Raw genomic sequence first — 21519 nt, 5'->3', positions numbered from 1 at the left:
AAATAGGAAGCCAATTCTAGATTTAACTTGGGATTGGATATGTTTGATGTGAGTCTGAAAGGAGAGTTTACAGTTTAACCAGACACCTAGGTATTTGTAGTTGTCCACATATTCTAAGTCAGAGCCGTCCAGAGTAGTGATGTTGGACAGGTGGGTCAGGTGCAGGCAGCGATCGGTTGAAGAGCATACATTTAGTTTTACTTATATTTAAGAGCAATTATAGAGGCCACGGAAGGAGAGTTGTATGGCATTGAAGCTCGCCTGGAGGGTTGTTAACACAGTGTCCAAAGAAGGGCCAGAAGTATACAGAATGGTGTCTTATGCGTAGAGGTGGATCAGAGACTCACCAGCAGCAAGAGCAACATCATTGATGTATACAGAGAAGAGAGTCGGTCCAAGAATTGAACCCTGTGGCACCACCATAGAGACTGCCAGAGGCCCGGACAACAGACCCTCCGATTTGACACACTGAACTCTATCAGAGAAGTAGTTGGTGAACCAGGCGAGGCAGTCATTTGAGGAACTAAGGCTGCCGAGTCTGCCGATGAGGATGTGGTGATTGACAGAGTCGAAAGCCTTGGCCACGTCAATGAATACGGCTGCACAGTATTGTTTCTTATCGATGGCGGTTAAGATATCGTTTATGACCTTGAGCGTGGCTGAGGTGCACCCATGACCAGCTCTCAAAACAGATTGCATAGCGGAGAAGGTATGGTGGGATTCGAAGTGGTCGGTAATCTGTTTGTTGACTTGGCTTTCGAAGACCTTAGAAAGGCAGGGTAGGACAGATATAGGTCTGTAGCAGTTTGGGTCAAGAGTGTGTCCCCCTTTGAAGAGGGGGATGACCGCAGCTGCTTTCCAATCTTTGGGAATCTCAGACGACACAAAAGAGAGGTTGAACAGGCTAGTGGCAACAATTTCGGCAGATCATTTTAGAAAGAAAGGGTCCAGATTGTCTAGCCTGGCTGATTTGTAGGGGTCCAGATTTTGCAGCTCTTTCAGAACATCAGCTTGGGCTAGTTGCTGTTGGGGGCGCAGTGCTGTTGACCGGGTTAGGGGTAGCCAGGTGGAAATCATGGCCAGCCATAGAAAAATGCTTATTGAAATTCTCAATTATAGTGGATTTATCGGTGGTGACAGTGTTTCCTATCTTCAGTGCAGTGGGCAGCTGGGAGGAGGTGTTCTTATTCTCCATGGACTTTAGTGTCCCAGAACTTTTTTGAGTTTGTGTGGCAGGAAGCAAATTTCTGCTTGAAAAAGCTATCCTTGGCTTTTCTAACTCCCTGAAAAGTTGCATATCACAGGGGCTGTTCGATGCTAATACAGAACGCCATAGGACGTTTTTGTGTTGATTAAGGGCAATCAGGTCTGGAGAGAACCAAGGGCTATATCTGTTCCTGGTTCTACATTTCTTGAATGGGGCATGCTTATTTAAGATGATGAGGAAGGCATTTAAAAAAAATAACCAGGCATCCTCTACTGACGGGATGAGGTCAATATCCTTCCATGATACCCTGGCCAGGTCGTTTAGAAAGGCCTGCTCATTGAAGTGTTTCAGGGAGCGTTTGACAGTGATGAGTGGAGGTCATTTGACCGCTGACCCATTACGGATGCAGGCAATGAGGCAGTGATCGCTGAGATCTTGTTTGAAAACAGCAGAGGTGTATTTAGAGGGCAAGTTGCTTAGGATGATATCTATGAGGGTGCCCGTGTTTACGGCTTTGGGGTGGTACCTGGTAGGTTCAATTATAATTTGTGTGAGATTGAGGGCATCAAGATTAGATTGTAGGAAGGCATGTTCCAGTTTAGGTCGCCTAGCAGCACGAGCTCTGAAGATAGATGGGAGGGAAATCAGTTCACATATGGTGTCCAGAGCACAGCTGGGGGCAGAGGGTGGTCTATAGCGGGTGGCAACGGTGAGAGACTTGTTTTTAGAGAGGTGGATTTTTAAAAGTAGAAGTTCAAATTGTTTGGGTACAGACCTGGATAGTAGGACAGAACTCTGCAGGCTACCTTTGCAGTAGAATGCAACACCGCCCCCTTTGGCCGTTCTATCTTGTCTGAAAATGTTGTAGTTAGGGATGAACATTTCAGAATTTTTGGTGGTTTTCCTAAACCAGGATTCAGACAGGGCTAGAACATCCGGGTTGGCAGAGTGTGCTAAAGCAGTGTGTAAAACAAACTTAGGGAGTAGGCTTCTAATGTTAACATGCATGAAACCAAGGCTTTTACGATTACAGAAGTCAACAAATGAGAGCACCTGGGGAGTGGGAGTGGAGCTAGGCACTGCAGGACCTGGATTAATCTCTACATCACCAGAGGGACAGAGGAGAAGTAGGATAAGGGTACGGCTAAAGGCTATACGAACTGGCCATCTAGCACGTTCGGAACAGAGAGTAAAAGGAGCAGGTTTCTGGGCTTAATAGAATAGGTTCAAGGCATAATGTACAGACAAAGGTATGGTTGGATGTGAGTACATTGGAGGTAAACCTAGGCATTGAGTAATGATGAAAGAGATATTGTCTCTAGAGATGTTTAAACCAGCTGATGTCATCGCATATGTAGGAGGTAGGACAACATGGTTGGTTAAGGCATATTGAGCAGGGCTAGAGGCTCTACATTGAAATAAGACAGTAATCACTAACCAGGACAGTAATGGACGAGGGATATTGATATTAGAGAGAAGCATGCGTAGCCAAGTGATCATATGGGTCCAGTGAGTGGTTGGGCTGGCTGGGGACATGGCGATTCAGACAGTTAGCAGGCCGGGGCTAATAAAGCACTAAATAAACATCAGTTAGTGCTAAATACGGCTGCTAGAATCCTGACTAGAACCCCAAAAATGTATCATATTACTTCAGTGCTAGCCTCCCTACACTGGCTTCCTGTTAAGGCAAGGTCTGATTTCAAGGTTTTACTGCTAACCTACAAAGCATTACAAGGGCTTGCTCCTACCTATCTTTCCGATTTGGTCCTGCCATACATACCTACACGTACGCTACGGTCACAAGACGCAGGCCTCCTAATTGTCCCTAGAATTTCTAAGCAAACAGCTGGAGGCAGGGCTTTCTCCTATAGAGCTCCATCTTTATGGAATGGTCTGCCTACCCATGTGAGAGACGCAGACTCGGTCTCAACCTTTCAGTCTTTACGGAAGACTCATCTCTTCAGTAGGACATTTGATTGAGTGAAGTCTGGCCCACGAGTGTGAAGGTGAACGGAAAGGCTCTGGAGCAACGAACCGCCCTTGCTGTCTCTGCCTGGCCGGTTCCCCTCTCTCCACTGGGATTCTCTGCCTCTAACCCTATTACAGGGGCTGAGTCACTGGCTTACTGGTGCTCTTCCATGCCGTCCCTAGGAGGGGTGCATCACTTGAGTGGGTTGAGTCACTGACGTGATCTTCCTGTCTGGGTTGGTGCTCCCCCTTGGGTTGTGCCGTGGCGGAGATCTTTGTGGGCTATACTCGGCCTTGTCTCAGGATGGTAAGTTGTTGGTTGAAGATATCCCTCTAGTGGTGTGGGGGCTGTGCTTTGGCATGATGACTCCTTGCTGTCCCCAGTCCAACTGGCCATGCTGCTGCTCCAGTTTCAACTGTTCTGCCTGTGGCTATGGAACCCTGATCTGTTCATCGGACATGCTACCCGTGCCAGACCTGTTGTTTTCAACTCTCTACAGACAGCAGGAGCGGTAGAGATACTCGAAATGATCGGCTATGAAAAGCCAAATGACATTTACTCCTGAGGTGCTGACTTGTTGCACCCTCGACAACTACTGTAATTATTATTTGACCATGCTGGTCATTTATGAACATTTGAACATCTTGGCCATGTTCTGTTATAATCTCCACCCGGCACAGCCAGAAGAGGACTGGCCACCCCTTGGCCACCCCTCATAGCCTGGATCCTCTTTAGGGTTCTTCCTATGTTTTTGCCTTTCTAGGGAGTGTTTCCTTGCCACCGTGCTTCTGTACAGCGCTGGGTTTCTGTACAGCACTTTGAGATATCCGCTGAGCCAAGAAGGCTACATAAATACATTTGATTTGAATAAGCTAGCAGTTAGTAGGCCGTGGCTAACAAGCTAGCTGTTAGCAGACCGGGGCTAGCAAGCTAGCAGTTAGCAGACCAGGGTTAGCAAGCAAGCTAGCAGTTAGTAGACCGGGTCTAGCAAGTTAGCAGGCCGGGGCTAGCAAGTTAGCAGAATGGCCTTTGGGGGACGTCGCGATGGAGGTAAGTCTGTTTTGCCACGCCGTGAGGTGACGTCGATAAGGTTCCAATTAGCTCTAGGTAGCTAGCAGGCTGCGGCAAGCAGAATGGGCCTTCAGCAGATGTTGCGCCTGAGGGGCCTGTTGGAATCCTTGGGCAGATTATGTCGGTATTCCAGTCGTAGAGAATCGGCGGGATTCCATGCACTGTACCGGCAGTAGAAGGGGTCCGGATATTGTAGCCCAGGAGTGGGCTTCGGTGGTAGCCCAGGAGCCCTAGCCGGGCTAGCTTCAGGCTAATTGGTGCTTGCTTCGGGATGGAAACTCTAGCCAGGAGTAGTCACCCGGGATTGCGGTTAGCTAGTTGCTTAGATCCAGATGAAAGGGATACGACAGGACAAAGATGTCTGATTGCTACGCCATCTTGGATTCACGCAACCCCCTCTGAACAGTTGTTGGGATGTGTCTGTTACTTGAAGCATTTATTTGGGCTGTAATTTCTGAGGCTGGTAACTCTAATGAACTTATCCTCTGCAGCAGAGGTAACTCTGGGTCTTCCATTCCTATGGCGGTCATCATGAGTGCCAGTTTCATCATAGTGATTTATGGTTTTTGAGACGGCACTTGAAGAAACTTTCAAAGTTCTGTAAATGTTCTGTATTGACTGACCTTAATGTCTTAAATTAATGATGGACTGTCGTTTCTCTTTGCTTATTTGAGCTGTTCTTCCCATAATATGGACTTGGTCTTTTACCAAATAGGGCTATCTTCTGTATACCACCCCTACCTTCTCACAACACAACTGATTGGGTCAAACACACTAAGAAGCAAACATATTCCACCAATGTACTTTTACCAAGGCACAGATGTTAACTCAAATGCATTCCAGGTGAAGCTGGTTGAGAGAATGCCAAGAGGCTGCAAAGCTGTCAAGGTAAAGGGTGGCTACTTTGAAGAATCTCAAATATAAAATATATTTTTTAGATTTGTTTAACACTTTTTTGGTTACTACATGATTCCATACACACCTACTCATTAAAGTGGAGCTACACAGCCTCTTTAGTTAGCTGCTGCTCATCGCCATATCGTCGCCGGAAGTCGGGTTATACTATTTTTATAAGTGCAGCAGAGTCTCAGACACTCCTGCTAGCAGCTGGTACTCCCTTTCTAGTTGACCGGACCTCACCCTCACGGGTGAATCACACTCGCTAAGTCCCGGGTATAGGGTTTCAGCTAAGACTAATTTCTTGAAATTAATTTTTAGCTGAAAGCCGTGGTTGATACTTCGTCTGAGTAAGGACTAACAATAGATATCCAATGCTCCTTTTGTGTTTATTAACACAAATTTGCTCCTTTACACAGGATGTCTAGAGAGTCAGGTACCACATTGGTTCTTTCATAGGTGACAAAATCCATGATGTCATCTGCTTCATGGCCCACGTGCCATCAAGCAACTCTTCCAACTCCATCCCAGGGCCAAGATCTGACGGGATGTCGCCATGTAAGATGAACCTCCGACCGTAATTTCCTCTCTGCCTTTGTCTGGGTTTGCTGCTCCCCAGCTACCTGTGTTTGAGGCCTCTTCCTGTCCTTCATCTACCTTGTTTCAGTGTTAACACATCTCTGACTGGAAGTGTCACCAGGTCATACTGACTTGGCTCATTCACAACACGACATAAGCCTAGTTTCCTGAAACGAATCACATACATGAATCTGTGCCATTCACTTTGAACTGAGTTTACAGCATGAGCGGTCATGAGTTGATGAGCTTGTTTTGAGATCAAAGCGAGAGCTGCATGTAGACACGTTTGCACATTTCGTTCATAATCTTTGCTAGTAAGTGAGATATGAGCCCAGTTAAAAATAATTTTTATTTATAGACTTCATAGTTCATTGAAGTTGATGGGTCACTTATAACAAAACCTTTCGATATTGCCAATCATTTCAATTACTATTTCACGAGTAAAGTGGATAAGTTGATAAACTCAGAAATTAAATGACAACATTGAAATGGGAAACATATTTTAATAATAAGGGTCAAGTTAGTGTGGGAGAGCTGTAAAAATGTATTATTATCCATCAATAATGATAATCAACCTTGATGTGAAACTATTGAGAATGGTAGCAAACTGTATTGTCACCCCTATTTGCTATATCTTTAACTACTGACTTTCAGCATGCATATGGAGAAGGGCATTCAACTTGAACTGCACTGACTCAGATTACTGATGATTGGTTAAAATAAATGGATAAGATGATAGTTGGAGCTGTGTTGTTAGATTTCAGTGCAGCCTTTGATGTGATTGATCATACATTGTTATTGAAAAAAACTCACTTGCTATGGCTTTACATCACCTGGAGAGTTATTGATCCAATATAACAGAGATTTACAGTGTGGTGTCCCTCAGGGAAGTTCCCATGGGCCGTTACTCTTCTCTATTTTTATAAATGATTTGCCACTGGTCTTACGCGAAGCTAGAATTACTATGTAGGTAGATGATTCTACACTCTATATGTCAGCACCCAAAGCCAGTGAGCTGACTGAAATTCTAAATAAGGACTAATTAGTATCAGAATGGGTGATTAATAATAAACTGGTCTTAAATACATCTAAAACTAAAATCATTGTATTTGGTTCAAAACATTGCCTAAGAGATAAACCTCAACTGGAGTTGTGCATAAGAAAGTTGAGGGAGCTAAACTAGGTAAAACATTGTATGTTCAGTTATCATGGGCAAAGTAATCTTGACAAATTTGTGAAGATGCATGTCTTAACTGCACATACCTAACAAACATCAACAACATGCATGCCAGTGGTTCCTGGATGACAAGAGATTAACTGCTTCTCTTCTAGTTTTTATGAGGAATGAAAATCCCAGATTGCCTGCATAATCAAATAACATTCAGCTCAGACACCCATACATACCCCACAAGACATGCCACCAGGGGTCTCTTCAGACACCCATACATACCCCACAAGACATGCCACCAGGGGTCTCTTCAGACACCCATACATACCCCACAAGACATGCCACCAGGGGTCTCTTCAGACACCCATACATACCCCACAAGACATGCCACCAGGGGTCTCTTCAGACACCCATACATACCCCACAAGACATGCCACCAGGGGTCTCTTCAGACACCCATACATACCCCACAAGACATGCCACCAGGGGTCTCTTCAGACACCCATACATACCCCACAAGACATGCCACCAGGGGTCTCTTCAGACACCCATACATACCCCACAAGACATGCCACCAGGGGTCTCTTCAGACACCCATACATACCCCACAAAAAAATGCCACCAGGGGTCACTTCACACTCCCCAAGTCCAAAACAAATTCACGGCAATGCACAGTATTATACAGAGCCATGATTGCATGGAACTCCCATCTCCAATTACCCAAACAAACAGAAAAATTACCTTAAAATAATTGATGAAAATAACATCTCATGGCACACACAGACACTGTAACAAACATAATTTAGCCACAAATTATTCTTTAGTTGTATTGTTTGTATATCGTTGTATTTTAAATTTGTATAACTGTTCTTGTGTATCAGTGTTTTGTTACTTGTGTTTTAGTGTGGACCGCAGGAAGAATAGCCCGCTGCTTTGGCAAAAGCTAATGGGGATCTGAAAAAAACAATTAGCTAACACTCAAGTATTGTGTCATATACTGTTTTCACTGTGTATGAACACTGAAGTGTCCTGTTTTAGATTCCTTTAATATTATTAGCCTCGTAAGCCTCTGTTAGCCACTCGCTGAAGCACCTCTCCATGGCCTTCCGGCTAGCCCAGCTGCCCACGTTGACTGTGGGGATAATCTTGAGGGGCCGCAGCCACTGGACAAAACGCCTCAGCTCCAGGTAGCTGCTGTGCTCACTGTAGGGGATGCCTAGAGTAAGAGAGAAACGGGGGGGGGGGGGGGGGGGGGGGGGGCAAGTGAGAGCATCAAAATAGAAGTCAGAAACAGGAGCAGCAAAATCGACCAACACCCCCCCACCCCTAGGGCCTGATAAGGGGCCCTACCAACCCATCTAACATTTTTGCAGATTCAAAGCTAATTTCCTGCAATTGTACATATTTTGCCATGGTTTATGACGTGTTCATATGCTATCGGGGAGCCCCCGACCTCCAGGTGGCCCCCAATCCAAATAAAGGGAGCAGTGAGGAATCAGGCCAATGGGTTTAAATGACTCAATTTTGGATACGTTCAAAATTATAGCTAGACAATAATGTCCATCATTTTCCCCATGACATGCTATAAAAGGGAAGCACAGCTGCGAGCTGCCCAGTGACACGAGCCTACCAGATGAGCTAAATTACTTCTATGCTTGCTTCGAGGCAAGCAACACTGAAGCATTCATGAGAGCACCAGCTGTTCCGGACGACTGTGTGATCTCGCACTGAGATGCAGTGCCAAAGACCGCTGCGCCACTCGGGAGCCCCATTCACAAGGTCGCAGGGCCAGGCGGATTACCAGGACGTGTACTCCGAGCATGCGCTGACTTACTTTCAAGTGTCTTCACTGACATCTTCAACCTGTCCCTGATTTGAGTCTGTAATACCAACATGTTTCAAGCAGACCACCATAGTCCTGGTTCCCAAGAACACCAGGTATGCCAGAGTTTCCACAAGGTTTCTTAGTGTTTCCTTCAAGTCCCTCTTTGTGCACCTGCTGAGCCTATGACTACCATTGTTTGCGGAGCTGCTGTCGTAGTTGTCTTCCTCTGCAGTAGGCCAAGCTTATATGTAGGTGTACTGTTTTAAAAAATACTAACAAAAACATGAGATATAACGTTGCCTGTAGCCTACTAGATAATATGAAAATAATTGATGGGTGAAGAGTCTTTTATAGTGCAATAGTGATGAAGATGGAACCAATAAAATAGAAATTATATTGTCCTAATAATGATCAGCCGTTGATAGATTTTAGTAAAGCAGGTGGTTAAAACGCTGATTCCTAATTTTATATCAAGTGCGCGTGACAATGTGTAACCACTTGACATGGGTAAACTGGACACGGGCAGAGATTTGTTTACTGTGTTGCATAGCACAGGTAGTAAATTCACTGCCGTATTAGGCCTAATATTTAGCTAATAACCGATGAGTTGATATGCATAAGCTTTTAACTTCGGCCAGAGATCTCAAGCCTATCTCTCACGGTTCTCTTGCAAAATTACACACCAGGGCCTGGTTTCCCAAAAGCATCTTAAAGCTAAGTTAATCGATAGGCCCTTCATATGAGCAATGTTAAATCTCTGGGCTGTTTTTGTCAACATCATTGTTACTAAAGTTGCACTTAAAACCCTTGTTATTTCTCGACTGCCTCAGACCCCTCATGGAGCAGCTAAGTGCATCATTAGGTGCTTTTTTGCCTTTCTGTGTGAGACACTTTTTACACAGAAGATTTGTCCTAAACAAAGAATCCAGATCTATCTATCTCTCTGTGACCGAGCTTATCCGAGAGGCACTGCCTTTCTTTCGATATTTTATATTCTTGATACTGCCTTTGAAAAGAGGTCTAGATCTGGCTCAGAGGAATAAACAATACTACTCGCAAACGTGCAATCATTGGACAATAAATTAGACGAAGTACGATCACGAATATCCAACCAACGGGACATCAACTGTAATATCCTGTGTTTCACGGAATCGTGGCTGAATGACGACGTGGATATTCAGCTAGCGGGAAATATGCTGCACCGGCAAGATAGAAGAGCACACTCCGGTAAAACGAGGGGGGCAGTCTGTGCATATTTGTAAACAACAGCTGTGCACAAAACCTAAGGCCCACCCAATTTACCTACCTCATCCCCATACTGTTTTTATTTTATTTACTTTTCTGCCCACCAGTATCTCTACCTGCACATCATCATCTGATCATTTATCACTCGTGTTAATCTGCTAAATTGTAATTATTCACTCCTATGGCCTATTTATTGCTTACCTCCTCATGCCTTTTGCACACAATGTATATAGATTCTTTTTTTTCTACTATGTTATTGACTTGTTTATTGTTTACTCCATGTTTAACTCTGTGTTGTTGTCTGTTCACACTGCTATGCTTTATCTTGGTCAGGTCGCAGTCGCTGCGAGCCATTGAGGAATATTTTTCAGACTGAGTGAGATTGACAACAGTTGATAATTAGCTCAGGGGATGGATGGAAACAGCACAATTGAGCATAAGATGACGCATTCACATAATGGGTGAGCCTAGTATGTTGATATTTGTTGCTAACTGTATGCATTTTTACTAAAACAGTACATTCTAAATAGTATGTAGTATGATTCATTTTAGTAAGTGGTAGGCATGACATGGCTAATGTGAGTCAATGTCTCCTAGTTAGCATGCTTTAAATTTCATGCCTAGAACCAAAACCAGCAGTGCTCTGGGCCTCGAGAGCCACATCTGAGCACACCTGCTATAGATGGTATAGATACTGGGCTGTACCATAGATGCTGATGTTGCCATGGACCATAGGCTTGATATCCTCCACAGCCTCCACCCTCTGACTGAAGGTCCAGCCTGTGGGCTTGAAGGCCACCAGCTGGTCGTACTGCCTCGAGAACCTACTCAGATGAGCCTGCAGGTTCTGGAAAGGAAAAAAGGACATGGGAGTACGTACTTTGGTTTAGTAAGTGTGAGAAGTGAACAGATAGTTTGAGCCTGTTATTTTCTGAGAGGAATGAAAACCAAAGCCAAAACGGCATTACCGACATGTGACCTAGAGTTTGTCATACTCTTGTATTTTACATTTTAGCTCCACCCTTTACATTTTGAAATGTTGTATTATATCAGGTGCAAACTTTCCACTAATGCAGGGGTAAGCAATCCTAGTGCTATAATGCTGCAGGTACTCCAGAGTTTAATCCCAACCAGCGGCGTACCACCCTGCATCCCACTGCTGGCTTGCCTCTGAAGCTAAACAGGGTCACTCCTGGTCAGTCTCTGGATGGGAAACCAGATGCTGCTGGAAGTAGTGTTTAGATTGCCAGTAGGGGGCACTCTTCCCTCTGAGGAGATCCCAGGGCAGTGAAGGGGACATTGCCCTGCGTAGAAGGTGCCGTCTTTTGGACAGGATGTTAAACCTGTGTCCTGAACCTCTGTGGTCATTAAAACATCCCATGGCACTTATCATGAGAGTATTTTCTTTAATTTAACAAGGCAAGTAGGGGTGTTTGCCCCGGTGTAAATGGCTAAACTCCCAACGTGGCCCCATTCCATCATAGCCACCTAATCAGCCCCCTCAAACCAAATTGGCATACAGTGCATTCGGAAAGTATTCAGACCCCTTGACTTTTCCACATTTTGTTACGTTCCAGCCTTGTTTTCTATATATATATATATATTTATATATATATATTTATATATATATATATATGGGATCTATATATATTTATATATATATATTTATATATATTTATATATTTATATATATTTATATATATTTATATATTTATATATATATATATTTATATATATATATATATATGGGATCTATATATATTTATATATATATATTTATATATTTATATATATTTATATATATTTATATATTTATATATATATATTTATATATATTTATATATATATATATATATATTTATATATATTTATATATTTATATATATATATTTATATATATTTATATATATATATATATGGGATCTATATATATTTATATATATATATTTATATATATTTATATATATTTATATATATTTATATATTTATATATATTTATATATATTTATATATTTATATATATTTATATATATTTATATATTTATATATATATATATATTTGGTTTGAGGGGGCTGATTATATATATAAATAATATATTTTAGAATATCTACACACGATAACCCATAATGACAAAGCAAAAACAGGTTTTTAGAAATGTTTGCAAAAATAAAATAAATAACTGAATAAAAGAGGGAGAACTTGCACAATTGATGGCTGACTAAATACTTTTTTGCCCCACTGTATGTTATGCTTTGTGATTCAATAATTATTTTGTTGGTAATAAACCAAAATAGTTAGCTATGGTAATACGATTAGCAGTAGGTCATATACTGCCCACGGTCTCACCTGAGAGAGAAGGTAATATAATGGAAATTGTTATGACTTTTGGCAAGATTAGATTTGATTGATTCATTTGGTTATCCTATGCAAATTAATCGAAGAGGGACACCATAAAGGGTTAGATACTCTTGAATTAACTTAATCAGTAGTTATCATGAACCGTTATACCATTAACAATATCAACAATATAAATCTGTCAATTTGACCATATTCTCATTCTGAAGAGTCGTCAGCTCTGGAACTGCAAACACCCAATCGCTCACAAATGAACTAGATGCCACAAATAACTGTAGAGCAAAAGGATTCTTTTGGGGTGGTCCTGGACTGAAAATGCTGTCGACCACCTAGCGTGATCATCTACAAACTAAACACTATCATGCCAACAATCTGAATATCTAGATTTAGCAAGCTAATGTTAGCTAGTTGAAATAAAGGCATTGGGCATCTTGTGGGGTTTATGCAGTGTAGCTACATGATGCTATCATTAGATTCCTTTGAGTACAAAACAATCCGAATACAAAAGATGTTAGCTGGATTGAACATTAAACACTCTAAGGTTAGCAGCTAACATAGCTAGCAGACTAAATACGCAACCCAACACTTACCTAACATGACCAATCCATGACAACGGTTGCCATTCGGTGTCACTCTTCCACCTTTCAAAATTAATTCCAATGTTTATCTGGTTTCTGGATTGGTCATGGGCAGTCTTTTTCTCGCTTTTTAAAAACATTTTTGGGTCGAATTGATTCAGATCCAAGAATGACGCTTGTTGACTTCGTCTTCTCTGTTTGTTTCTGGCAGCTGTAACATTAGGTTGCAAGTGACTTTCACTTCCTCTCCAGCTCCAGGACAGCAGGGTCATTAGAGTAGGCGGGATTAGCGCAAAGACGCACCTTACCCAGAAGGCCAGCCCAAGTCGGCTCAACCCCCTTGTTTTCGTTCAAAGTGAAAACACTACACAAGAAGTGGGGCGGCATAGGGTCGCCCCCAACCTGCAGATTTCTGCTCTAAGTCTACTAAGAGAATATAGAAGCAATTCAAATTAATTATATTTTACAACTTGTACAGCATTTTGAATGTGTCAATCTAAAGCAGTAAAACATGAAATTTGTCAATATCAACATCCTCTGCCTCGTCATTTCTCATTATTGTATAAAAATGTGGAGGAATCTCAAAAGAAAATACAAATTTTCAAAAGCTTCTCAAATTCTATTTTGGATTGCATTTTTAGATGAAAAAGATGGATTTTTTAAAAACATTGTTTAAATCATATGCCCTTGTGCAGTACAGGGATTTTTTATTTCTTTATAACAGTTTTTAATGAGCACTTCTGTGGAAAGTGTTTGGTAATGATCTGGCTTGTGTTATGCAAGAGTAATAATCTCAATTTTTCTGAACGTAACAAAAATATACAGTGGGGCAAAAAAAAGTATTTAGCCACCAATTGTGCAAGTTCTCACACCTGTAATTTTCATCATAGGTACACTAAAACTATAAGACAGGTAACGAGTGGCAGACAGAGGAGCCTCTTAAAGAAGAAGTTACAGGTCTGTGAGAGCCAGAAATCTTGCTTGTTTGTAGGTGACCAAATACTTATTTTCCACCATAATTTGCAAATAAATTCATAAAAAATCCTACAATGTGATTTTCTGGATTTTTTTTCTCATTTTGTCTGTCATAGTTGAAGTGTACCTATGATGAAAATTACAGGCCTCTCATCTTTTTAAGTGGGAGAACATGCACAATTGGTGGCTGACTAAATACTTTTTTTGCCCCACTGTATATACGCAAAGCTTGACTCGTTTTTAACTGTATCGTGTTCTTTTGCTATATGGACAGCACAAACGTGGTTGTTGTTTAAAGGTAGACTCAGCAATATACACAGCAGGGTGATTACCTGATTACAAACAACAACATAATTAAAATCTGTCAAGACTTCCACTATTGTCTTTTACAATGTATGCCCTCCCTTGAAATATGTCAACACTGGGAAGAGACAACTGTGGCAGTTTGAATTTTGTTGCATTTCTGTGAGTTTGCTGCCCTGCTTTGTAGGAGAATGTTGTCTTACTAACTCTACCTTTAAGCACTTTTGACATACAGTACCAGTCAAAAGTATGGACACCCTACTCATTCAAGGGTTTTTCTTTATTTTTACATTGTAGAATAATGGTGAAGACAAACTATAAAACCACACATATGGAATCATGTAGTAACCAAAAAAGTATATATATATTTTATATTTGAGATTCTTCAAAGTAGCCACACTTTGCCTTGATGGCAACATTGCACACTCTTGGCATTCTTTCAACCAGCTTCATGAGGTAGTCACCTGGAATGCATTTCAATTAACAGGTGTGTCTTGTTAAAAGTTAATTTGTGGAAGTTCTTTCCTTCTTAAATTGTTTGAGTTGACACAATCAGCTGTGTTGTGACAAGGTAGGGATGGTATACAGAAGCTAGCCCTATTGGTAAAAGACCAAGTCCATATTATGGGAAGAACAGCTCAAATAAGCAAAGAAAAATGACAGTCCATCATTACTTTAAACATGAAGGTCAGTCAAAACAGAAAACGGCAAGAACTTTGAAAGTTTTTTCAAGTGCAGTTACACAAACCATCAAGCGCTATGATGAAACTGGCTCTCATGAGGACCGCCACAGGAAAGGAAGACCCAGAGTTATCCTCTGCAGCAGAGGATAAGTTCATTAGTTACCAGCCTCAGAAATTGCAGCCCAAATAGATGCTTCAGCGTTCAAGTAACAGACACATCTGTTCAGAGGAGACTGCGTGAATCAGGCTTTCATGGTCAAATTGCTGCAAAAGAAACCACTACTAAAAGGACACCAATAAGAAGAGACTTTCTTGGGTCAAGAAACACAAGCAATGGACATTAGACAGGTGGAAAATCTGTCCTTTGGTCTGGAGTCCAAATTTGAGATTATTGGTTCCAACCAACATGTCTTTGTGAGACACAGAGTAGATGAATAGATGATCTCCGCATGTGTGGTTCCCACCGTGAAGCATGGAGGAGGAGGTGGGATAGTTTCACCAGCAAAGCCTCCCCACACAGTCGGTGATTTATTTTTAATATTCAATTTATTTTTAATATATATTTATTTATAATATTCAAGGCACACTTAACTTCTTTCTTCTGGACGTCAACAGTCATTAGAAATTGGTTGAGGTTTTTCCTTTGTGTAATGAAGAAGTACGGCCATCCAGAACGAGGGTAACTTGAAGTGTACTTTTAGATAGAGGCGCATGACCAGAAATGCTCGCTACACTTTGTTTTCTTCCTAAAATACCTAAAGTTGTATTACAAAAGTAGTTTGAAATGTTTGGACAATGCTTACAGGTAACTTCTGAGATATTTTGTAGTCACATTGCGCAAGTTGGAACCAGTGTTTTTCTGGATCAAAAACGCCAAATAAATTGACATTTTGGATATATATCGACGGAATTAAATCGAACAAAAGAACCATTTGTGATGTTTATGGGACATATTGGAGTGCCAACAGAAGAAGCTCGTCAAAGGTAAGGCATGAATTATATTTTTATTTCTGCGTTTTGTGTCACGTCTGCAGAGTTGAAATATGCTTTTCTCTCTTTGTTTACTGAGGTGCTATCCTCTGATAATAGCAACGTTTGCTTTCGCCGTAAAGCATTTTTGAAATCTGACACATTGGCTGGGTTCACAACAAGTGTAGCTTTAATTTGGTATATTGAATGTGTGATTTCATCAAAGTTTAAGTTTTATAGTAATTTATTTGAATTTGGCGCTCTGCATTTTCACTGGATGTTGGCCAGGTGGGACGCACATATCCCACATATGCCAGAGAGGTTAACCAGCATGACTACAACAGCATTCTGCAGCGATACGCCAACCCATCTGGAATGCGCTTAATGGGACTATCAATTGTTTTTCAGCAGGACAATGACCCATCACACCTCCAGGCTGTGTAGGGGCTATTTGACCAAGAAGGAGAGTGATGGAGTGTTGCATCAGATGACCTGGCCTCCACAATCAGACCTCAACCCAATTGAGATGGTTTGGGATAAGTTGAACCGCAGAGTAAAGGAAAAGCTGCCAACAAGTGCTCAGCATATGTGGGAATTCCTTCAACACTGTTGGGAAAGCATTCCAGGCGAAGCTGGTTGAGAGAATGCCAAGAGTGTGCAAAGCTTCTATCAAGGCAAAGGGTGGCTACTTTAAAGAACTTCAAATACAACACATATTTTGAGTTGTTAAATACTTTTTTGGTTACTACATGATTCCATGTGTTATTTCATAGTTTTGATGTAGAAAAAAATAAAGAAAAACCCTTGAATTTTTACTTGACATTTTTACCATTTTAATTAACCTTTATTTAACTAGGCAAGTCAGTTAAGAACACATTTTTATTTACGATGACGGCCTAGGAACAGTGGGTTAAATGCCTTGTTCTGGGGCAGAACAACAGATTTTTAACTTGTCAGCTCGGGATTCGATCTAGCAACCTTTCAGTTATTGGCCCAACGCTCTAACCACTAGGCTACCTGTCACCCCAAATTGAATGAGTAGGTGTGTCAGAACTTTTCACTGGTACTGTATAGGAACTGTAAAAATCACTACAGGACCCACTTTGAAGTTCAGTTGCATCATGGGTAGCACATGGACCTGTGCGGCCTTCCAGTCGGTGGTGATGAGCTGGCGGATGCGCTCTGACTCCAGACAACACATGGTGTTGAACTTGTCCCGGGACAGGCAAACTTTGGAGCCCAGTACCTCTGCCAGAGCTATGGACAAGACATAGTAAGACAGTTAAGCCAGAGTCATATATACACAGAGAGTATAGACAATTTTTATTCACCGATTCATGATGAGTATTGTTGGATTCTACTTCTAGTAGTTCAGTTGGCTACCCAAGATTAAAATCCTGGAAGTCGCTTTTTAAAATGGCCACACTCTCTCTTAAGCAAAGCATTTTGTCGACCATCCAATGCATGTCAAATTTTAGCATTGTTCGCGGTTCATGTCCAAATCATCCTAAAGTGTCTCAAATTGATTGTAGCTCGGTGGACACCAACTGTTCGATCACGATCGACTGGTAGATCTTTAAGGCATTCCTAGTCGATCACCAAACATTTCTGTAGAAAAGTCAACGATAAAGCTATGGAAAGTTTAAAAAATAAATCAGAATTGCACTGTTGACGGTACATGCACTTGATTCAGAAGCCCTGCGCACCGGGTAGACAAAGTGTTCCCATTTTTAACCAATTAATTTGCCAGAAAAGACAAACTCAGCCAACCAAGCGGCCTGGGACATTGGTTGCTAAATTGAGTGCGGCTACAGCGCTGGCCAATCGAATACGTCAAATCATTGTGCCTACAGCGTCCACCAACCCGGCCACAACAGTTTGATACTAGCCGATTTCACGTTTTAAAACCATGACCAGAGAGAGACTCAAAAAATACAGCAAAGAGCTGCTGTTTTTATGATTGAGTTAATGTTTAAAGGGGGATTTCACTTTGTCTCTGCCATGGCATATAGTCACATTTCCATTTAACTGGTAGAATTGGGAAGTTCCGACTCCCTGTGTATTGGTGTGCTCATAGTGAACCACAAAGTCCGGCATTCATAGCAAATGCTGATACCGCCCACAAAAACTAGAATAATGGCGTTGTTTACCTCGAACAACCAACACAAAGTAATTTTATAATTTCGCTCGGCAAGATTGTTTTGAAAACTTTCATCATGCCCGTGTGGCGTTCTGTGCCTGGCTGTGCTAATTACAAACAAGTATGAAAATGCATTATCTTTCACCATTCTAACTACCAGAGATTCACCCCAACAGTGGCTTGCGGCTATCAAGAATGATGCAGTAACCAAACGTTACAGTGCTGTATTGAACTAGCTAAATCATATCATTATCTCACCTCATTTGCTCACATTGTATATAGACTTATTTTCCTACTGTATTATTGACTATGTTTGTTTTACTCCATGTGTAACGCTGTGTTGTTGTATGTGTCGAACTGCTTTGCTTTATCTTGGCCAGGTCGCAATTGTAAATGAGAACTTGTTCTCAACTTGCCTACCTGGTTAAATAAAGGCTAAATAAAATAAATAAATATAGCTATCTTTTGGTATACACACTGTCAATCAATTTCACTCATGCCATGGTTTAGTAGCCATCTATTCCACAGTTGTCTGGAAAACACTCAATGACTAAAAATAGAATTGTCGATTATAGCTTGTGTGTGTTGGTAGCAATGATGAATGTGTTTAAATCGTCTATGGTAATTCAAGTTAAATAAAAGGTTAAAAAAATATGGTTGGTTAGTTGGTTTTCATCCAGGCTCAGCTTGCAATCTTGCTACCAATTTAGTGATGCTAGCTAGCTGTCAGCAAGTTGGAAATATTGAAATGTCCATGTTAGGTATGCTTTGCTAGCCAGTCTAATAGAGATAAATACAATTGGTGGGGTGGTTAAATTGTGTATTGTTGTATATTTTGTTGTAGGTGGTACAAAATCTGATTCCACCAACATGCACGTCGAACCCCTAGCTCTGCACAAGGTGAAGGTAAATTGGCCAAAATATTTACAAGCTGACGGCTAAGATAGCTCTATTTACAGTAAGCATGGTATAAACATGAATTGGGTGTTTGTATGGTTTATGTTTGTGTTATGGGGTGGTTAGAGGTAGCCTGAGGACCACAGAGTACCTTCCAGACTATGTAATCAATTTAATCTACCCCTCTCTTTTTACCGTTTCTTTTTGTACAACTCAGGTGGTCTGGAGTCATTCCACTGTGCTCCACTGAAAACCCCCAAAGCAGGGGCATTATGGGTACAGAAGCATGAGGGAGCGGACACAACTTGCAGTTATGGAGCATATCAAGATTGTGGGGCAGAAACCAGCAAGGGACACTGAAAGGTATAAAACCAGGACTACAACAGTAATGACACAACCACCTAATTATTCTGTCTGCAGATTCTCAACACAATACAAAGACATGTCTACAAAAATCCCCTTCAATGGGCTACTATTGACAATAATGATATCTCAAATTCAATGGGCTGGGGGAGGTTTACAGATATGTCTTTGAGATGAGGAAGGGGTTTTGGTTTTGCAGGTTTGTGCTTAGAGACAGTGCATGTATTGTCTACCCAATCTCCCATACACAGCAATACATACTGTGTATGAACTGCCTTCCTAAGACCTTTCACACCTTGTTTAGCCTCCTAGCCCATTCACTTTGTTGACTTATCTTTTCTCTCAAAAGCAGCTCCCAATGTCCCCTCATTGTCCCTAAACAATACTCCCATTCGGTTGATACCTTTACCAACAAAGGCATGTTGCCTTATGACCCTTCCACAAAAAGTGTAAAATGCTAAGACCACAGGAGCAAATCTTCTGCAAGAGGACCCAACATTTGGTGGTTAAGACTTTCTGCCGAGTCTTATCCAGCTGGCCATTCACCGCAGACAGGCCAAGCCACGATGGCCTCGCACATATTGTTGGATTACTTTATGGGGCAAAAAATGTATTTATTTCAATAATGGACCATTTTCTAAATTAAAACTGACCCCCAGCAACTGGACACAGACAATTTGACTCCCTTTTCCCCGAATCGAGGACAAAGATGGTGTCGATAAGGTTGGTTGAAAATTCTCTGTGCTATACCAAACAGTACCTATCCTGTAACTCCCAGGATACCAAAAATCTTTGGTTAAATTCACATTATCTGGTGTAACAATCTATAGCTAAGAGAAATGGTGATCAGCAGATGGGAGAGGTGATAATTATGAAATTGCCATGCCGAAATAAACATTCAGTAAATTCAGGGAATACATGTAAAGCTGTGGGAGGAGTCATCTGAGTCATCTGTTTGAAATGCAGCATAATATCTAATTGCTCGAGAGGGATGCAGTTTTGCTATAATGGCACACGCAGGAAAGGGAATTATGTATCTAGAATCCACTCCAGGAAGAAGCCCAGGCTCTACACAGTATTTCCTGCAAAGCAAAAACAATTATACTCCATTGTACAGTTTGAACAACAGTTGAACCGTGCCAGCATAACATCAACATTATGGTAGATTAGTTGAACATGTGCACAGGCACAGAGTTTACATTTACAAAAATATCTAGCCTAATAGAAAGAAATGCTGAAGTTAAACATTTGCTAACAAGTTACAAATGCAAGGAGTGGAGCATAACAAGTTAGCAGGTGCCAGGCTAACTAGCTGGCCAACTCCAGGAATGTGCTAACGTTTGCTGGTAAACCTAGCTTTGTAGCTTGCTGTTTGGTAGCTAGTCATATCTACGACTAAAAAGAGAAAATATGGTTTACAATCGAGATAAAAAATATCTGATTGTAAAACTTCTATTTTTTGTCATGATATGGCTACCGGTAGTTGTTTAGCTAGTTAGCTAGATACCTATGTAGCTAGATAAGTTAGCAAACAGAAATGATTTGATTTCCCCCACTGTAACACAGTAGTATGTGAGCTAGCAATACACAATATGGGTTTCAGTAGATAAACTAAAGTTAGCTAGCTAGCTTGAAGGAAAAATAACTGACTTAGATACGCACTATTTCAGATCAAATTTTATTTGTCAAATGGCAGAATACAACAGGTGTAGACCTTAGTGAAATGCTTACTTACAAACCCTTAACAATGCTTTAAGTTAAGAAACAATAGAATAATAATAAAACAAATTAAACAGCTTCAGTAAAATAACAATGTGGAGGCTATATACAGGGTGTTATGGTACAGAGTCAATGTGGAGGCTATATACAGGGTGTTACGGTACAGAGTCAATGTGGAGGCTATATACAGGGTATTACGGTACAGAGTCAATGTGGAGGCTATATACAGGGTATTACGGTACAGAGTCAATGTGGAGGCTATATACAGGGTGTTACGGTACAGAGTCAATGTGGAGGCTATATACAGGGTGTTACGGTACAGAGTCAATGTGGAGGCTATATACAGGGTGTTATGGTACAGAGTCAATGTGGAGGCTATATACAGGGTATTACGGTACAGAGACAATGTGGAGACTATATACAGGGTGTTACGGTACAGAGTCAATGTGGAGGCTATATACAGGGTGTTACGGTACAGAGTCAATGTGGAGGCTATATACAGGGTGTTACGGTACAGAGTCAATGTGGAGGCTATATACAGGGTGTTACGATACAGAGTCAATGTGGAGGCTATA

The 21519-nt window shown here is 41.3% G+C and overlaps 1 protein-coding gene across 2 annotated transcripts in view; it reads right to left on the bottom strand.

Annotated features, from left to right (window-relative positions):
* Positions 1 to 6053: 6053 nt before the first annotated feature.
* The window catches only part of dclre1a (DNA cross-link repair 1A (PSO2 homolog, S. cerevisiae)), a 45699-nt gene continuing 30233 nt past the window's right edge, over positions 6054 to 21519 (bottom strand). The window contains exons 7-9 of one of the 2 annotated variants that reach the window (XM_031805129.1): positions 16928 to 17082; positions 10667 to 10808; positions 6054 to 8107 (exon numbers count right to left, since the gene is read on the bottom strand). In XM_031805129.1, coding sequence (XP_031660989.1) covers positions 7926 to 8107; positions 10667 to 10808; positions 16928 to 17082 — 479 coding nt within the window. In that variant the 3' untranslated portion in view covers positions 6054 to 7925. Of the gene's footprint in view, positions 8108 to 10634; positions 10809 to 16927; positions 17083 to 21519 lie in introns of both variants that reach the window. The other variant, XM_031805130.1, reaches the window with a different exon arrangement.

Source organism: Oncorhynchus kisutch, linkage group LG25, assembly GCF_002021735.2.
Source record: "Oncorhynchus kisutch isolate 150728-3 linkage group LG25, Okis_V2, whole genome shotgun sequence".
Taxonomy (NCBI): Eukaryota; Metazoa; Chordata; class Actinopteri; order Salmoniformes; family Salmonidae; genus Oncorhynchus; species Oncorhynchus kisutch.
The sequence above is the reverse complement of the archived record's forward strand: the minus strand, read 5'-3'. Positions and strand labels throughout refer to the sequence as shown.